This window comes from Microcebus murinus, chromosome 12 (assembly GCF_040939455.1).
Source record: "Microcebus murinus isolate Inina chromosome 12, M.murinus_Inina_mat1.0, whole genome shotgun sequence".
In the NCBI taxonomy this organism is placed as follows: domain Eukaryota; kingdom Metazoa; phylum Chordata; class Mammalia; order Primates; family Cheirogaleidae; genus Microcebus; species Microcebus murinus.
In genome coordinates, this window is record NC_134115.1 from 21,374,947 (window position 1) to 21,395,737 (window position 20,791).

Here is a 20,791-nt window from a genome sequence, read left to right on the forward strand (position 1 = left end):
CCTCAGGATGTAAGTGTCCCCCATGTTGTCATTTACCCCGTTTGCTATAAAGACAGAGTGAGATGAAGAAGAGGAGTTTGGAGCCAAAATTGGAATCACACCCAATGGTTTACAAGCTGTGTGATGTCAGGCAAGTTATCCACCTTTCTGAGCCCAGTTTTTCATTTTTTAGAATATGATAAGTTTGCTCTAGAGGGATGTTGTGAGAATCAATTCTGAGGGCCAGGTCATGTTTCATTCCAGAGCTTCTCAAATTTTAAATGTGCAAATGAACTAGAGATGTGTTAATCTTACTTATGAAAAGCCAAAGTCCATGGCCCTGGCTCTGGCCCCTGCTCTTTCATCTGGGCCCTACACCTATACTGGTGACAGCCCACTTTATTCTTTTTGTCCCTGGGGGCAGTCCTGCCATCCCACCACAACCGACCAGCTGTCCACCCGCCATAGGGGTGGTCCGTTGGCAAGTCTGGCTGGAGATGCTCTTGGCCCAATTTCTTTCCCCTTCCTTCCTGCTGTCCTTGTCCCCCCTTCCCCCCCCAGGAGCTCCTATGAGGATCTGCAGGGACTCGGGTCACCTTTGCACTCTGACACCTTCCCAGCTGAGGCTGGTAGATTGACCCCCACCTGTGCATGATGTTGAGACTCGGAGTTTTGCCATAAACCATAGAATCTGAACCATACAACAAAGAGACTAGTCTGTCCAGCTTTTCAGCCTTAATGAACTATTTAACATTCCCAGAATCATTTATCATGCATCTTCACAGAGTACCTCTCCCTAATTTTGGCTTGTTAGTGGTATCTGTCCAAGTTGGCAGCCTCTAAGAGGACTCCTCACCAATCAAAACAATCCAAGAAAAACCTCGTTAGTTAGAACTAGTCTTCACCGCTGTGCAGCGTTACCTCTTATATACACACTAAGCCCTTTACCGTGTATGAGCACAGCTGAGGCGGTTGGGTGTTGGTTTCCTGGGGCTGTCTTAACAAACTACCACAAACTGGGTGGCTCAGAAAGTGACTGCGGAGGCAGCAGGCAGGCGTCAGGACACTGGCAGGGTTGGCTGCACTGGAGACTCTGAGGGTGGCTTCCTCTCTCCTAGCTCTGCCGGCCGTGGCAATTCACGGCATTCCTTGGCTTGCAGACACATCCCTCCAATCCCCGCCTCCATCGCCACCCTCTCTGTGTCTCCCTGTGTCCTCTTCTGTCTCTCATAAGGACATTCTCCTAGGATTCAGGGCCCACCTTATCCAATGTGATCTCATCTCCACCCTGACTTTAGTTACATCTGCAAAGACCCTATCTCCAAAACAGGTACGTCCCGACATTCCAGGCGGCCATAAATTGAATGGGGACATGATTCAGCTCACTAGAGTCTGGAAGAGCTTTCTGACAGGAGGCTTGGGGGGTGAGGGAACCAGAGGAGGAAAATCAAAGCAGAAGGAAATGAACTTGTCCGGAAGTGCAGGGACCACTCCTGACACGGAGCCCCGGGAGCCACAGGGCGACCCACGTGACTCATTGGTGGCCACACCAGGACACTAACAGTTCCCCTGAGCCCCGCTGCGGTGACGGAGGGGGAAGGGCAGAGCATGGCAGCGCCTGGCAGAGAGCAGCCGGACAGATGCCAGGAGGATAAAAGGGCACTTTGTGGGCCCCATGTGTTGTGACAGAGCTTTGTACCTGCAAGTCAGGGAAATGCGGGGTTGACTAAGGACACATTGTTATGCTTGGCTACCGAGACGCCGATTTGACATTTGGAAAATAAAAAATGAAATTGTTGAGGGATCAGGCATCGCTAATATTTCGTAAATAGCAGGAGAAATCTCGGGCCCAGCCTCCCCTGCAAGTCAGATGGATGGGGGAGAGCTCGGGGAAGAGCTTGCGGGGGTTGGGGGGCCTGGCAACGAGGGGCTGAGAGCCCGGGGTCTCCCGAGGCAAGAGGTGGCGCGAGGGGCCTCGCGTGGGGGAGCACGCCGCGGGGACAGACACCCCAGAAGCAGGGAGGGCCGTGCGTTTGCACGCAGCTGAGGGAGGGAGCACATGGAGGCAAGCGGGAGGCGGGGCGAGGCCAGATGTCATTCTGACTGGATTCCGCAGCAGGAGGGAGCCCAGAGAAGATTCTGGAATGAGGGAGTGGCAGGCTTTGCACTGAGCTGCAGGTCACCTCTTAGTGAGACCATCTCTCTGTTTCTCATTTTAAATAAAAATTGTGGTAGCATGTACATAACATAAAATTTGCCACTTTTAAGTGTGTTGTTCGGTGGCATTAAGTACATTCGCATTGCGGCGCGCGCCCCATACTGTTGTCTTGCGTGCCAGGGATGGAGGGCGATGATGGGGGGAGGACTTGCTGTTGGTTACAGAGAGTCCGACTCCATGAGGAGGTGGCCTGGAGCCTTGGGTAAGGGGGAGAACAAGTGGACCCCCCTCCAGCCTGTGATGAAAGGAGCTGAGGTTCTGCAGGGAGTGGCACTTTCTGGAACGCTGGAAAGCGGAGTAGAGATATTGTTCAGGGACAAGGGAGTGCTGACTTCTGCTTTCTGCCCTCAGGATGTAGCTCTGCTAACGCCAAATTTGCTTTAAAAGCCAGAGAAGGAGCTGGGCATGCTACTGCATGCCTGTAGTCCCAGTTACTCAGGAGGCTGACACGGAAGGATTGCTCCAGCTCAGGGGTTCAAGACTAGCCTGGGCAACATATCAAGACTCTGTCTATACCAAAAAAAAAAAAAAAAAAAAAAAAAAAAAAAAAAAGAAAAGAAAAGAAAGAAAGAAAATCAGGGAAAAGCCCTTGGTGTTGATAAACAGTCCCTGATACAGAAGCACCCAGACAGATTTAACATCTTTACTACATTAAAATAATATAGTAAACTGAGAAAATACTTTAGTACAAATTCCCTTCAAATGCATGGGGCACACTCACGCTAAAAATAATTTGTTGTGCATCTGTAATTCACGTTTAACAGAGTGTCCTGTATTTTTATTTGGCAACCATATTCTGATGAGACTTCGCTATCTGGGCTAATCGAATCCAGTTTCTTTCCATCAGTCGCTCATCCATGGGAAACACAACTGCAAGGCTCATTCGTCCACCCGTGCTCAGCCCATCACTAGCTCCCAGCTCGGGGTGCAGGGGAGGCCTCTTTTCCCCTTCAAAGCTGTGCACTTGGACCTGGTTTTTCCTAAGGAGAAGTGGGCAGTGGCCGGTAGAGGAAGATGCGGGCCAACCGGGTGCGCGGGCAGCCCTTGCTCCACAGCGCCATCTAGAGAGGGCCGGGACATACGCTCCGAGCATGCAGCGTGCGGTGCAGAGGCCCCCCGCAGAGCCAAGGCTAAAGGAGGCCCTTGGGAAATCCGGGGTGCCCTGCTCCCCTGGTGCCGCTCACAGGCAGAGAGATGCCTTCTCACCGCACAAGGAAAACAACCGCCAAAAATGTGTCCAGAATTAAAACCACCATTCCCAACACACATCATTAAAGCAAGCTGTGACCCAAATATTTGTTGTGGTGTGCTTAAAGAGTTTTTCAAGCTATTGAAAAGAACGGAAAAAGTGAAACACCAAACAAACAAGAAAGAAAGATCCAGAACAAGGAATGTTGTTGGATGGTTCTTCTCTAGGAGCTACGTGGGGCAGTTTTTTTTTTTTTTTATTTTCAAAAATACAAATAAGCTTTTGTGTGCAGGGAGAACTATTGCAAAACTGGACTCGAATTATCGTTGGAGCAGGATTTTCGACAGTTTAAAGGGTGGCTGGTGGGGTGGAGGTGTGTGTGTCCGTAGCTCAGATGAACGTGCTTTTGGAGTACAAGGCGGCAGTGGGAAACCTGGCTGCCCGAAACAGGGAGTTAAATTCAGTGCAAAGAGTGGAATAGCCTCACGTAGACCCTCATGTGCAAGGGGAACCAGCTGCCCTATTGGGTGGTTTTTCACACTCTGGAAGGGCCTGCCAGTGAGACAGGGCCAGCTATGACAGCACTGATGGGGTGACTTGGGAAGCTTAGGGACACGCACACCTGGGCTGTCCCTTTGTCACTTGTTGGCTTTGACCGGTGGAAGTAACTTAACCCTCTCTTGACAATTTTTGTACACCTCAGAAGACTACTAATAAAATTTGAATTTATAGAACACAGTGTTCCAAGGGACTCTTTGTGTTGGTGGTTAATATTCTACTAGTCTGAAAAGTAGCAGCGAAGGTGTGGCCGCATACACCTTCTCACTCTCTTAACTCTTTCTCTTGATCTTAAAAAGCAAGGTTTCCTGGGGTTTTTTTTTTTTCCTTCATGTGAACTCTGAGATACACTTCAAGACAAAACCCAGCCATGTCGTTCTGGCTGGAACTTCATGGGTGTGGGTGTGGTATACACAGCAAGCGCCACCGAGCTTTCGTGCGTCAATGGACTTGCAATTGTGGGAGCTGCCACTAGGTGGCATCGTGAGCTGTAGTGATTCACAGGCACAAAACATACCGCCCAGCTCTCTCCCCAGTCAAGGCTACTTATGGTCCTAGGTAAGTATGTGAACTAATCAGCGATGCCTATTTTTCTATAAACACCACATTGACATTGATAATTACATAAAACCACTGACAGTAATTATTAACAGTATCTGATTTTGAGTACTGTTTATTGTATAAATGATATATCTTTTAGAGTAAGGGTTAAAGGATTTGTGGGTTGGTACAACGGTTTACCTTCAGAACGTGTGTTACTAACTCTGGTTTTCCATATTCTGAGAAGAATATATTTTACTTCTCAGTTGTATAGTGAATACTTGAAAGTCTACATGTAAACAGTCACATTGTGCTTGGGGTTTGGTCAGACATTCTCTTACACCTGTTTGCAATTCATGATGGAAAATGCTTATTTCCTAGCTCTTTATCTCTGACAGCCCCTTTTCTCCTTTTGAGGGGGGCTTGGCATTGCATTCTGTATTCCAGAGAACTTCGTTTTAGGTTGTGCAAGAGCAGTTGCCAAGTAAAGTGTGCAGAAGACAATTCCTCTGGCCCTCACAATATGTCAGATAGTCTCTTTCTGGTCTAGAGAGCTTCACTGACAACCTTGGTCCCCACTCTTTCCTTCTTTTAAAATGTCAATGTGTTTAAATCAATAGGGTGTGGCGGTTAACAGCCCAGGCCTTGTGGTCAGGTACACCTGGACTTGAGTGATTGTTCCACTACTACTCTTAACTTCTCTAAGCCTCAGCTATTTGTTTCCTTGTCTATTAAACAGGGATATTAAAGTATCTCATTTCACAGGGTTGTTGTAAAGATCAAATGAGATATTGCTTATACTAAGTGGTCAGATAATAGTGTCTCAATTTATATTAACTATTTTTATTATTTTGTTGATTCATTTTATTTATACCCTATTTCCATAGACAACACATTGGAGGCTACTTATGAGTACCTATCTTTAAAAAAAAGTCACTGCCAGAAAAGTTTTTGAGTTAAGATGAAAGAGAGAGGCTGGGGGACTAGAATATAGGTATTGTAGGACATGAGTACTCATATCTTCTGCTGAGTTACATAGACTTAGTCACATATTTGTTTCTGAGCTTCCCACTAGCTAAAGTGAAAAGAGAATTAGGTTCACTTATATGATTCCTGTGGACCACAAGGCAAAACCTACCAATCTTTTAGCAAAGCACAAGGGTTCTTAATTTGGGCATCACTGCTCAATGTTGTTCTATTTGTTGTGGTTGCTCATGTTTGCTCGGTTCAGTAAATTATCAGTTAATGTTGCTTTTGTTGATGGAGTCTTGTTGTAGTTTCAAGGTTGCTGTGGGTTTTTTCCTAACATACACAGGTACTTTCTCTTTGAATTTTGGTGTGCTCAAGTACACATTTTCATAAATGTTGCATTCTGTTAATGCACATTGCTCCTTGACTTTCATATATTTTTCAGTATTGAATAAATGTAAAACTTTTCATGTAATGTTCATTTATTCATTCAAAGGATAATGATGTGCTACCTACCATTCTAGGCACTTGGGAATACATCAGTGAAGAAAAGACACTGAGATCAGTCTTAGTCCATTCAGACTGCCTTCACAAAACACCTCAGAGTGGGTAATTTATGAACAACAGAATTTATTGCTCATAGTGCCAGAGGCTGGGAAGCCCACAGAAATCGAAAATCAAGGCACTAGCAGATTCCGTGTCTGGTGAGGGACATAGATGGCACCTTCCATGTGTCCTCACATGGTCGAAGGGGCACAGAAGCTCCCTCAGGCCTCTTTTATAAAGGCACTGATACCATTCGCAAGGGCTCTGCCTCATGACCTGGTCGCCACCCAAAAGCCCCACCTCTTAATACCAACATATTGGGGATTAGATTGCAACATATGGATTTTGGAGAGACACAGTCACTCAGACCATAGCAGGTCCCTGCCCCTGACAGGGGCATGCGCCACACACACACACACACACACACACACACACACACACACACACACTTTTGAGAAATTCTGTGGTTTATAAAAGCTTGAGTAACTTTGTTTAATACTTTGCCTTAAACTTATTTGGACAAGGAAATAATTTTTAGAATACTTACACCATTTTGTAGAGTAGTGTTCTGTGTAACATACCACTGTGGGGAATGCCGATGAAGGTGTAGATGGGCTACGTGTGCTTCAGAAAAACTGTCCGCAGCAGTTGGGGCAATATTGTCTTTGTGGGGGGCAACTAATTTTGAGGCTGTCTTCCTGGTTATTTCAAGGATATGTGAGACACAGCAGAGGGAAGGGCCAATGCAGTTGGTTGTCTTGTTGATTTTCAAGGCCAGACCAGAATAGCCTTCACCCTGGATCCCAGGGGCAGAACGGCCCCTTGTCCTTTGTGCACAGCCGGTTCTCATTCTTTAACGGTGACAGTCCTTTCCATCCTCAGCTAGGTATAACTCAACTCACTCATCCTCCCTTGAACAGGATGACTATTGTTTTAGGTCTCTATAGAGAGTGACTACAGAGTGGATGTGTTTTCTGTTGTACTTTGAAAACGGGGGTGTCTACAATACTAAGTGTTTATAATGAGAGAACACTTCCTTTAGCTATAAAATTCTGATGAGGCAGAGATCACCCCCCAACTCCCCACCTCATTTTACCAGTGAGGGAACTGAGCACCTGGAGTCAGGATGAGTTTATCGAGAGCTCCATCCTGGTGGACGAGCTGAGTTTATAGCCTGAGTCCCTTTGCAGGAAGCTAATATGATACCTCTGTTTGCTCCACAAGGCACATGGCAGCATTGCTGAACTTGGGCACACTGGGCAGCACTTCAGCTCTATGGTTGGGGGACATTTTAACCAGTGAAATCACCACCGAAAAGCGCAAAAATGCCAAAAACATGGCATAGAGAGGCCGTAAGAAGAACAGTTGCTCACAGTACAAGAGCTGAAACAAGCAGGCAGAGGCTCGTTTTGTTTGACCTCAACTGGGAACATATGCAGCAGGTGACTTAGATTTCTCACGGCTTCATGCATGTCCAAAGATGACCACGAAAGTGCCATCAGTTCTGGTTTGGGAGTCACGAATGAATTTTAGCAAGTAGGTGAATTCGCAAGTGTGGAATTTGTGAATATTGAGAATTGCCTACGTTTCTTGGTCACTTTGAGGTGGCACGTAAGCCCCAGGCATGTGGGACGGTAGGAGGGAAGTGGATGAAGACGAGAATTATAATCTCTGTCCTTTATGTCCACTGTGCGTGGGCCTTGCTGGGCACTTGGCATTTTGCTGGGGCTGACCACAGCCCCAGGGAAGAGAAGTGTCTAGACACAAGAAGAGCCCTCTCATCTTGCTTGCCTTGGTGAATCCCATTTTGTACATCAGGACTCAAGACCATGAGCACGAGGAATTCAGGGCGGAGACAGAAAGGACAATTCATTTAGGCCAACCCGCTGGGAATCAGAATTCCAAAGGCCCAGAATCCCGTGGTCCCTGGGCAAATGCCCTGAGGATGCAGTTACCCACAGAATACTGGAATTCCAAATGTTCTTCAGCCAAGATCCAGTTTCCAGTCTGTCTGGGACCAGTAAATCCTACTGATTTTTTTGTGCTTTCTGCTATTTCTAATGTTCATGTCTGGGCAGGGAGGTGGGCAAGGCCTGAACCACTGAGAGGCCCATAGCAGGAGCTTCTAGGGTGATGCCTGGGCCCACAATGGGCTCTAGAAAGAGACAATGCTCTGGCCTGGGGCCAAAGGATTTTGTTTCTTAATGTTTATTCTTTAGCTCAGCCTTGGATGTACCTGCCTAGCTGGTGTTACCGAACTGACTGAATCTAGCTTTTCCTTCCCTCTGCATTTGTTTGAGTATGAAACCTGTTTTACAGGGAGTTGGGGACAGATTTTTTTAAAGGTGCCTTGGAGAGGCCTTTGGGGGAGTGGAAGGACATTGGCTTCTCTTGAAAGTTAACAGAGCCCCAGGGAGAGTCTGGGGGCCATCCACCTAGGCTGGGACCAGTCTGCTTGTCTTGGATTTCAGGCTCTTGGGAAACATCTGGTCCTTGGCCCTAGGCTGCTTGACACAGCACAGACTTTATAAAAACAAACAATGCAATATAATATTAAGCCTCAGGGAAACTAGCACATAATATTTAATAATAGGGCTTGCTTAAGGAAGTTATTAAGGGAAAAAAAGAAATGGGAAAATTCTGCGAATTTTGTGAAAAGGAGTCTGAATCAGAGCAATTCCAACATTTTCCACTGAATGGGGTTTTTATTTGATCTTACTATATGTAGGCAGGCATCGCTTAAAAATAGGGCTACATTTAGAGGTGTCAGCTGGTTTTGTAGTTGTGTGAACACCACAGAGTGTGCACATGCCAACCTGGATGGTGTGGCCTCCTGCACACCCAGGCTGCCTGGTGTAGCCTATTGCTCCTCCGCTACAACCCAGTGCAGCGTGTTGTGCTGTTACGGTGTCATAATCTTATGGGACCACCATCGTATATGTGGTCCAGTGACTGAAATGTCATCATGGGGCACATGGCTATAATCGCTTCCACTCTAAGGGCAGGTCCACAATCTTAATTGGTTCTGGGCATTGCCCTTTGAAAATTCTGAAGAGTTGGGGAAATATGGTTAGGTGGAATTTTCTTGTTTTTTACACTTATTAAATTTTTTAAGTTTCCTTTTCCATGTCCTGCACATCTGTTACCATCATTCCCATAAAGACTGGAAGCTTCAGCGTAAAGACAATATTTTTTCAGAGTCACAAACTTATACCTCAAATAGTGCTTGGCAAAGAGTGAGTGGCTTCATAAATACATGCCCGCTTAATGAATGAATGAGGGAATTAAGATTTCAGCTTAACTTAGAAATTATCTATCTACACAGATGCACCTTGACATATAATGGTTGCATCCGGTAAATCCATTGTAAATTGAATATCTTAAATTGAAAATGCAATTAATACACATAACCTAACGCACATCATAGCTTAGCCTGGCCTTCCTTAAACATGCTCAGAACAGTGACATCAGCCTACAGTTGGGCAAAATCATCTAACATGAAGCCTATTTTATAGTTAGAGTGTTGAATATGTCATGTAGTTTATTAAATACCAACTTGAAAGTGAAAAACTGAACGGTTGTAAGGTTTCCACTGGATGTGCATTGTCGGAAAATTGTAAGTTGAACCATCATAATGATGCGGAAAACGTGGGGCGCTGGGTCGCGGCCGATTGCTGCCTCCCGTAGTTCTGCATCTCCGGGGGCTAGTGCTGCGTGTGGCCAGTTAAGAGGCACGCTGCTAGGGCCGGGCCCGCGATGCCCAGCCTCCCCAGACACCCGCGTGCCACCGGGACCCCACCTGCCGCCGAGACCCGGCATGCCGGAATGCCCCAGGCCCTCCTGCCGTGGCCTGTTTCTGGCCACGCTGCTTGCGGGATCCTGATTGGGTAATTTTTGAATCCCACTGTTTTCAATTGGATGTTAAAGCTTGTTGTTGATTGGATGTTAAAGCCTGTTGCTGATTGGATGTTAAAGCTTGTAGTCGATTGGATGCTTCTTGAGCCCTACCAAGTGTATAAAAGCAGGGGCAGAAGGGCAGGAAGGGGAGAACATCGGAAGACACGAAGAGAGCTATAACACTAGGTGTGCTGAGTCTGTTGTAGAAGAATAAAGGCTGTTCTCTGACTCTTCGTGTGCCGCTTGGTTCGAATAAGAGCTGTAACAAGGGCTGTAAAACTAGCAGTACACACTGTCGCAACAATAAGTCAGGGACCGTCTGTGCCAGGAAACATTTTCTGTAAAGAGCAGATAGTGAGTGTTTTCAGCTCTGTGGACCATGCAGGCTCCAACACACCAGCTCGACGCTACCGTTTTAGATGTGAAAGCAGGCAGACAGTGTGAAAGGGTGTGGCTGTGTTTCGATAGAACTTTACTTATGAAAACAGGCAGTGAGCTGGATTTGGCCCATTGGCTGCAGTTTACCCTGATCTACACAAAAGCGCACACTGGCGTTATATAAACGTTAGAAATCACCGTGATAAAAGAGAGAGAGATTTCGAGAATCGGTGAGTGGCAGAAATAACGCTCTGTATTTACCAAATTCTGTTTCACTTTCAGCCTGAGCGCACAGGAAGACCACATTTCCCACCCGCCCTTGCACTCAGGTGGAGCCTTGTGACCAGTTCTGGCCAATGAATTGTGTCCAGAAGCGAAGTCCACCTTGTCTAGATCTGGCCCGTAAAACCTCCTGCGCGCGGCCCCATGCTCTCTTCCCTCCCTCGCAGACTGGGTGCGATGATCTCATGGAGGACTCCAGGGCTCTTGGTGTTGGAGGAGCCACTTGCTGGAGGGAGCCTGGATCCCTGGAGAAAAGTCCTCCCCACCCCACCACAAACTTGTGCTGGACTGTGCAGCAATGTGAAATCAACCCGTGTTGTCAATGTAAGAGAGAAATTTTTCCACTCCCTTCCTAACAGTAGCATAGCTGCAAACTAGCATGACTAAGCAACTAAAGAGTGACCTTTGACTAGATTTCAATCTTGTGCATGACTGCAAAATAGCATGACTAAGCAACTATAGAGTAACAGGTGACTAGACCACGGTCTTGTGCAAACTTTGTAACCATTTGCTTCTGTAACCTATGAAAGCCACCATGCTTAGACCCCATTTTGCTCAGAATTTGGAGGCAAGACTTCTGTGAGCCCGCCGGCGTAATAAAAGCCTGTTTAGTACTCTCGTGTGGCTTTCAGTTTGTTTCTGGTCCAGTTTGCTGTAACATTAAGGCCCCGAAATTTGGGGGTTTTTTACCCTGTCCTTGGTAATGATGCTGGGTTATCATTACAGGGCTGGGCTCAGATCTGGGTAAAGGAAAGAAACTGAACAGTAAGACGTGCTCAGAGCAGTCCTCTCCAGGCCCGACAGCCTCCTATTCGGCGTACCCGCCGTTTTTGATTGGGGAGAAGGGGAATGAGGAGGTTTTGGTGCACAACACTCTTGTGGAAAGTGTGTATAGGAAGTGGTACTGCAGTTTGGGTCTCAGAAACTGGGGCCTTGAAGAGGAAGCCACTGTGGGGTAGGGTGGGGACAGCTGAAATGAGGAGACACAGATAAGTGACTTTTTAAAAAGTTGTGTTTGAACCACACTAACACTCATACCCAGGATTTGCCCTGGCGCCTTTGGTACAATGGTTCATGTCTGTGCTTCTGTGCTGGTTAACATGAGTTTCCTTGAGCTAGTCTAGGACCTCCCCATCCATTATTTCTCTCTCTCTCTTTGGGTACATAAAGTACAGTTTGATAGCATCCATAGTAAACCAATACCAAAACCCCAGTGGCTTAGCAAAAGGCAGTTGATTTCTTGTTACATACATCTCAAGTCAGTGTGAGTCGGTAGGGAGCGCGGGGTGGGGGTGGGCTCTGTTCCATATAGTCACTTAGGATTTAGGTCCCTGTCACCTCAATGCTCTCCCTCCTCTTGGTCCTCACTGTCCGCTCCTGTCAGCTGAGAAATGGGAAAAGAAAGCGTGGACTTGGGACTGGAAGGCCAGGCCTAGTCGTGGCATGCATCACTTCAGCCTGAGTTCCTCACTCAGAACTCAGTTACCTGGGCCCTCGTGACTGCAAGGGAGGCTGGGGATGGCACGACCTGTGAGGCCAGCAGGAAAAGAAAACAGGGTTTGACGGACCATAGTGGGAAATACTTTGAGCTCCCCAAAACTGACTTTACAAATAAGTTTTTAAAACCAACCTGTTCTTGAATTGAGGCCATTCCAGCGTTGCTTTTTGTTGTTGCTGTTTTTACAACTGTAAGCCTATAGTTATCCCTCTTTGTCTGGAAGGACCACAGACATTATCCAATAGCAAAAAGAGAATGAGATTTATTTCTCTCTCTTTTTTTTTTTTTTTTGAGACAGAGTCTCACTCTGTTGCCTGGGCTAGAGTGCTGTGGCATCACCCTAACTCACAGCAACCTCAAACTCCTGAGCTTAAGCGATCCTACTACCTCAGCCTCCCGAGTAGCTGGGACTACAGGCATGTTCCACCACGCCTGGCTAATTTTTTTCTATATATTTTTAGTTGTCCAGCTAATTTCTTTCTATTTTTTTTTAGTAGAGACAGGGTCTCACTCTTGCTTGGGCTGGTCTTGAACTCCTGTCCTCAAGTGATCCACCTGCCTCAGCCTCCCACAGTGCTAGGATTACAGGCGTGAGCCACCGCGCCCAGCCGAGATTTCTGACATCTGATTGTGACTCTGCAGGAAGCCAACAGGTGGGGGGACCAAAGCATTTAATACTTTCCCTGCAGAGGGACCTTTTGGTCTGAGAACCCCCCAGCCCTGCCTCCCTGGTCTCTCATCTTTTCTCACCTCTGCCTTTACCTGCCAAGTCCCAGCTTTCTCAACAGCAAGGCCCTGGCCACTGAGAATTCGGGCGGGCACCGGCATAGACCCTGCCGTCCTCCCAGCAGCAGGCTGCAGATTCTGCACAGGCACAAAAGGGACAGAGCTTCCTCTTGCTAAACTGAACTGTCTCATTTGCTAAAAAACTAAACTCTTCTCAACTACAGGAGAAGGGGAAGGAACAAGATGGTGAGAGGAACAAAAGACCCTGTCTTCCCACATAACATGACCATATTAATGCGGTCTCTGGGCATGGACAAATAAACCGGGCCCCAAGAAAATAATTTTCTGAGAGGCAGCCTCCACTGACCAAACATACTCGTTCCTTTTTTGGAGGGTGTTGGGGGCTTGGGCTAGCAGACGCTGTTGGGTACATTATACCTGGACTATGTTCCACTGGGGCTTCGGGGCTTCCCAAAGCATCTCAGGGGCAGGAGCATTAACATGAGAGGCAACGTAGCATGGAGCCTGTCTGGGCGCCCCGCACACATGCACAGTGCCGTCTATGGCAGGCGCAGGCTGGAATTCCAGTTCATGGAGTCAAGAGGGGGGTACGCAGCCCCCTGCTCCTCCGTCCATCTGGCCACCTTCAGTGGGGAATATTAGCCTGTACCTGTGCCCATGCCCGATTGAAATGTCTCCTTCTCTTCGATCCTTTAGCATTTGTGTGTGTGTGTCTGTCGTAGCTCCCACCCAGAGGCATGGCTGTAGTTCTGACATCCTCCAGGGTGGGGCCTGTTTACATGGCCAGCCCTGGATCCGGCACAGAGCAGGTGTGTGATGCCGTGCACTGGGGCTGCCAGTGCCCAGCGGAGTGTGGGACACTTAGGTCACCCCAGCTGAGGCCTAGGCTACTACTTCTCCTGGACCTGACGTTGTAGGGGATTTTGCCCCCTCAATAGAATTGAATGGGCTGTCGTGGAAGCTTCTGTGTATCAGTTTGGGTTTGATCAGGGCATCAGAGTTGCTCAGAGTGCTCCAGAATGATGGCCTAACCATGGGGATTGCAGGACATGTCACTGCAGAAGAGTCTGTCACCTCTGGGAAAAGTCTGTCACCTCTACACATCTAGTGGTGGGCCTGAGATTGCTATAGGCCAGCAGGGCCAGCAGCCAGGGGGAAAACCTGGGTGTGAAACAGGGCAGAGCAAAGACAAGCTGGAACCTGCCAAGACAAAGCAGGACCCGTGAAAGCAAAGCGGACCCCATGGGGATAAGTGGCATCTGCTTCTTAACACCTGCATCTCTGCGGTGCAGGTGACTTGTAGAAGAAGCTGGAACCCTTTGCCAGAAGCCTGCACCTGCCACGTGCCTACCCCAGGGCATGGAGAAGCTGAGCCAGGATTCGGAGAAGCCAAAGGAGAAGGTCCAAGCAGGGGCTGAGGTCAACGAGGTTGACCAGATCAGCCGCACGTGTTTGAGCTAGGGCGGACCTCTGACCCCCAGAGCCCGACAGCTGCCGCTTCACTTCCGTCCCCCAAATCTCACTCACGTGTCTTGTGTGGCCAGCCCTCGCCCGGCACCGAACGTGAAGGGGAATTCTGGGAAACATTGCTACGGCTTCACCAAGTTGGCGCAGTTTTGGGTCACGCTTACTGCCTCTCAGTCGCATTACTGACACTCCCTGTAGCTGTAGGTGTTTGTGCCGAAGTGACGCATCACAGGAGCCTTCAGAAAGATCCTTTTTAGTGAAACCCATTGAAGTTTTGACAGATCAGAAAAGACAGAGTAACTTGCCTTTTATGCCAACACTTTGTGGCCGGTGAATTCTGGTCTTTGTCTTTTTTGTTGGAGAAAGGAGGAGGAGAAAGAGAGGGACAACGATTGTAGTAGAAGTGATGATTTCTGTTGAATCTTGAATTCAACAGCAAAAAAGCATCCTTTCCATTCTGAGTGTGGTAGGAAATGGGAGAAGTCCAGGTGGCTCTGGCCCAGCAGTGAAATAGTCAAAGGTCTGCGTGGGGGGCAGGTGGGAAGCCCACTGGGGAGCGGGCCCCTCTGGAGCCCAGAGTCTCCAGAAAGCTGGAAATTGATGGAAAGTAGCTGGAAAACCAAATGTTTGCATGAAATCTTAATAAGTAAATGGTCATTTTTATACTTGGGAAAAGTATACATTCTACAGTTATTTTGAGTGCACTAAAATGTAGCCATAAGTTAGATTTGCTGATCATAATGTTTGAATTGTCTATATCTTTCCTGAATTTTTTTGTTGCTTTATTCTATGTTACTGAGAGAGGTACGTGAAAATCTCCCATACGATGAAGATTTGTCTCTTTCTCCATGTCAACTTGTGAAATTTTGCTCTATGTATTTTGAGTCTCTGTTATTAGCTGCATAAAACTTTAGAACTGTTGTGATTGTGTCTTTCTGAATCTTTTTGTCATTTGAAATATCCCTCTCTTCTATCTCTAGCTCTGCTTTTCACCTTAAATTTTACTTTTATATTAATGAGGAGACTGCAGCTTCTGTTGGATTAGTGTTTCACGGCACATCTCTTTCCATCTTTTTACTTGTCATCTGTCTTTGGAGTCGTCCTATCTTCTTATGCTTGGTTACTTTTTTGGTGCAGTGCTGGACACATTTGCAGTCAAACGCTCTACCCCTGAGCTATATCCCCTGGACACATACTTGAAAAAATAATTCGAGGGTGAGGCAGATGTTATCTTCCAAACAGTAAAAGGGAGTTGCCTGTTCTCCTGCCAGGCGCCTGGGGGTCCATTTCTGAGATTGTGATGATTGCAAGAGTCGCAGCCCCTACTGAGGGCTGCCCTGTGGGATTCTGACGCAGAGCCTGAGGGCTCACGAGGGACTTGTGCTCTGGCTGAGTCTTAAACCTCAATCCCTGTCACCCTAGCCCTGCGATGTTGATAAAGGAGCTGCTCAACCGTCAGCTGTCCTTTCAAGAATGGGCAGAAGCCCCAGGAGAAAGAATCCCCTGGGCTGAGCCCAACCGCGTGTGCACCAGCTTTCCTGTATTCTGCGATTATTTACTATTTCATTAGCTTTTCAATACTTTCCAGCATATTTTAAAAAATATGCTACCATTCCTAGCTGCCCTTAGTGGGAAAGTTGATCCTTTACCAGATGCAGAAGTGCCTTGTTTATCTTCTAAGGGAAAAACTCCTTTCTCTGGCGTACTTGATGGGCATTTCCTTTATAATGTAATGTTTGAGATGCTTCAAAAGCTGGTGGTTATGGGACACTGAAATTATACTACATAATTTTTGTTTAACAGACCGTATAGCGTAACCCTGGACCTTGGTGTAGTTGTTAAAACAAAGAGGGGTGATTTCACAAAAGTTGGAATTTCTATGCTACAAGGAACTCTTGTTTTTAATCCTATATTTTATCTTAGTCTCATTGGTTTTTACAAATCTCGTTAAGTTTATAGGTGTTGCATATCAAGTAGACACTTGAAATATTATTAAATTAAATTTTTCATGTCAATAATATGTTAATGAATGTTAATTTTAAGGAAAATGTCACCCAGATAGAAGGAATGAGCTCGAGAGATCTATTGTGCATCATGCTAAGTTAATAACAATATATTGTATACTTGAAAACTGCTATGAGTAGATTTTAAGTGTTCTAACCACAAAGCCATAAGTATTATAAGGTAATACAAATACTAAACAGCTTGATTTAGCCATTCTACAACATACACATATATCAAAACATGATGTTGTATGCCATAAATATATACAGTTTTAATTTGGCAATTAAAAAATGCATAAATAAATAAAAATGCAAACATTTAACAAAAATGCTTCGTTATCTAATGAAAGGACAAGAACCGTGGCTTAATCGGGGAAAGTCAGTCTTGAAAAGAAAGCTCCGAGCCCGCTGTCCCCTCGGGGCCTCAGTGGTGGGCGGCCGCGTGGAGACGCTCTAGAGGAGATGGGGCAGCACGCTGGGCTCTGGGCCCCAGCCAGAGGGCCCCGCTGTGCTCGGCAGGGACTGTCCCCAGCAGCCATGCATCCCTGCGTGGAACCGGCAAGGCACCACTTCATCAGCAGCTTCTTTGACTGTTAGCCTGGGAATTTCTGGGCGACACACACATGGAGAACATCTGTTTTCCGTGTTCTCCCTTCAGAGCGGTGAAAATGAGGATTTTGTTTGAGAAAGGAAAAGAGGAAAAGCCAGCTATGAGCTCAGTGTTCTGAGAGCCTGGTCATGTTTCTGTATCTGCTGAGCTTGCTCCTGTAATATTTACTCCTTGGAGACCAATTCTTTTTTTTTTTTTTTTCAGTTCAATTAAACGAATGTGTTAGGCAGTTTCAATTCAATATGCTCCCCAAGCCGAGGACCCTCCCATGAGCTACAGACAGACTCATTTTATCCATCTGCTTCTTCCTGGACATCTCCACTGGGAAGCTGGCCGCCTCAAACCCAGCATGTTCATTACCCGAGTGACGACATCTCCCCTAACACCGGTCCTCTTCTGACTTTTCATCCCCTCTTTCCGTGAGATGAAGAAGCTAGTCTTAAATGACACAAAATATTTCCCACATTGTATGAGGCCCCCTTGCTCTCAGAGCCTGTGCACCATGGAGGTAGTTGAACGAGCCCATGAAATGCCCACCTGCCTGCATAGGAGCCTGTTTAGCCAAGCCGGGGCTGGGGCAAATATGCACAAAGCTCCACTCCTGCAACATACGGACGTTGTTAACAGTACACAAAAAGTCACTCATCCCATATTCCGTAGTCCAGTAGAAAATTGTATGTAAATGAAGGTAATAGATTACCTAACACTTGCCCCTGCAATGTTCTTTGGGGCCTTGGCTGTCACTGTCTCTCCTAGCCATCCTCCTAAAAACTTGTGACCGAAGAACAAACCCTTGTCAGGCCAGTCTTTTCCAGAATGACTTGACTGAAGAACTTTTCCAAGTAAACAGAAGCTAAAGAAACAACAAAATGCAACGAAATGCAACATGTGATCCTAGATTGGGCTTCGGATCAGATAAAGGACATTCATGGAACAACTGGCAAACTTTGGATGGGGTCTGAAGATGAGATAATAATATTGTGTCAATGTTAATTTCCTGATTTTGATCATTACACTGTGATTATGCAAGACAATGTCCTTGATTTTAGGAAATCTTTAGAGATCAAGAGGCATTGTGTCTGCAACTCTTAAATATTTTAGGGAAAAAGTAAATGTGCGTGTTGGTATGCGTATGTGTTAAGGTATTTGCATGCACACTCACGCAGGGTAAGGGATGAATGATAAAGCAAGACAGCAAATTGTTAACATTTGACCAGTCTTGAAAGGCATAGAGGAAGCTTTTGTACCATTTTCCCCACATTTTTGCAAGCCTTAAGTTATTTCAAAATAGGTTCAGAAGAAACATCTTGGCAGATAGGAAAGCTAACCAGGAGGAACCAATGACAGAATGGAGAGATTGGAACTTGGAATACTTCTGGGTCTCTGGTGTGCAGTCTGTTCCCAACTCAAGTCCTATTGTTGGGTTTCCAAAGAGCCTGAGCTCTCCTTTCAAATCAGATTTCCCCAAACTCCCCTCACTTGGCTAAACAAACAACATGTCTTTCTCTCCTGGTTGAGTTCCTCTGGTTACTCGAGAGGTCATGTCTGTATCTTCTCCCCAGTAGCCAATGTAGAAGCTTGCATTCCACTTTGATATTTTCACTGGGATCTACTTTTTCTCCCTACTGGAAGAGCCAAAGGCTGGATTTATCCATTGCAATATGTGTCAGCCAGAATACATCTGTCGGTTATGCTGCAGTAACAAACAGCCCCTAAAGTTCAGCTTACTTAACTTGTTGATTATAACTTAGGAGTGGATCTCTCACTCATGCTGCATATCTGGTATAGCGTGTGAGGGCATCTGTGCTCATTGCAGCCACTCGGGACCCCGTCTTGCCTCACGCTGCCAGAGCCACCACGGCAGACGAAAGGCAAGGTGGCGAGTTACTCACTTAAAGACTCCTTAAAGTTTCTCCCCAAAAGAAACAGAAGTGACTTCCATTCACATGACATTCCTCCTGAAGTACAAACCCTACGTTGGGTCTGTGAGGAGGAGAGGCAGAAATGTATTTGTCACAGCCCTGGTGATTGTCACAGCACTAACTCCTAGCAGTGGAGTTGAATTTAGCAGTTAAATGTAGGCCAGCAGCAGCAGAAGAGGCATGCGCCACAAGAAGCGAGGATGGTGAGGACCCAGGAGCCGGAGTTAGAAAGACAGCTCGGCCCAGGGTCACCCGAGCAGCTCCTCTGAGACTGTCTGATCCCCTCCCCCGTGCTCCCATTGTGACCTGCATGGGCTTCTGTCATCCTGCCCTCGCTTTCTTCTGCCCTTATTTTCTTGTGCCTTTCTGTCTGTTAGATAAATTTTATATGCGCCACCGGTGTTTGTTCAATGCACACATCAATAGAAGGCACCTGTTATCTGCCAGGCACTGTGCTAGGTTCTGGGATATAAGGACAAAGGAGACACTGTAGACTCTGCCCTTGTGGCATTTCCTGGTTTATCGTGAGGATATAGAGGAAAACGGCTATTTTACAAGTAGACGGTAGAGCTCTGCACAGCTGACCTATTTGGGAGGAAAGAAGGGGACCAAAGGAGGGGAGGAGGTGGGAGACGGAGTAATCCTGTCCAGGCTCCCCATTCATCATCCTCTCTGGCCGGGAACAGGACACACGATGCACAGTACACTAGCAGGCAGCATCCGAAGTCATGGTTTAAGGGCTGCAAATGGGTCCTGTTTTTGCAAACAGGAAGTATTTATTAGGCATCTGCTACAATAATGAAGGCTAATTCTACTCAAATTTGAGTAATACTTTGTAGTTTTATAATTCAGGTTTCCCTGAAAATCACTGGCTCATCTTGCAAATGAGGACACTGAACATCCCAGCTGCACTACTTAGAACCCAGGGGCCCAGTTCCTGGTCCTGGGCACTTCCCCACTAACCTGTCCTGCCTGTACCTTGTTTGAGACACCACCTGCCGAGGGTCCCGCACAGCCTCGGGGAAGAGTTTTTGTGATTGATTTGTGTGTGTGTGTGTGTGTATGTGTGTGACGGATGTGGGGCAAAGTGATGTCGATTTAGTCTGAGCCCTTGGTTTTTGCCTTGAGCCAAGTGAATCTATAAGATCCTCCTTTCCTCTGGCTTCCTGTTGGATGATTTCAAGGATGCACAATGCAAGATAAAAGCAGCTTTCCAGGGGGTGCCATGTATACTTGAGGAGATCAGAGCTACCAAACAGATGCTTTGCTGACTCACAGCTGCCAGTGAACGGCCAGCTCTGCAGGGTGATGTAATTGCCACGAGATGCAGGGAGATGGGAGAGGGAAGAAGAGGCCTGGTCCTGCCTCTCTCATCGGGATTTGTTTATCTGCTGCAGCTGGCAGCCAAGGAAAGGCTGCTGAGTCTCTGGGGCCAACACGTGGGAGTGCTGTGGATGCAGGCAGCCTTACCATTTTCCTTTTCTAAGGTTTGGAAGGAGTTCTGGCCTCATGCTAGCCTTTCATTGATTAAACCAGATAATGTAGGTAGAGCCCTTGGCACATAGCAAGTGGCCAATAAATGGTAGCTGCTGTAGTAGTAATAATTACATAGTAATTGTTACTAAAACCTTAACAATTACTGTAATAATAGAGAAATAGTGTTAGAGCAATAATTACTTAATAATCATGGTAATAATAAATATAATAATATCATAACAATCAGTGGTATGGGGGGAGGAATGGGAGGGGTTCAGTCAGTGGGAAAGAGTTTTTATCAGTCATGCATGATAACAAAAAGTGGACTGTGTGGAACTTCCTGTACTTTCCCCTCAATTTTGCTGTGAACCTGAGACTGCTCTAAAACGTAAAGCCTATTAAAATTTTTTTAATAAAGGAAAGAACAAAGAAAGTGTAATGATTATTTGGTATTTTTGTTTTTCAGTTTGCTAAAGACAATGCCTGCCCCCCATTGCCTGTACCAGGGTGAA

General features: G+C 46.6%; 1 protein-coding gene across 2 annotated transcripts in view; it reads left to right on the top strand.

Annotated features, from left to right (window-relative positions):
* Positions 1-20,791, top strand: part of GNA14 (G protein subunit alpha 14) — a 179,142-nt gene that overhangs the window by 147,875 nt on the left and 10,476 nt on the right. The window contains exon 1 of one of the 2 annotated variants that reach the window (XM_076008611.1): positions 20,033-20,290. The exons of the other annotated variant lie outside the window; for it this stretch is intronic. Coding sequence (XP_075864726.1) covers positions 20,138-20,290 — 153 coding nt within the window. The 5' untranslated portion in view covers positions 20,033-20,137. Of the gene's footprint in view, positions 1-20,032; positions 20,291-20,791 lie in introns of those variants that run through there. 2 annotated transcript variants of the gene reach the window in all.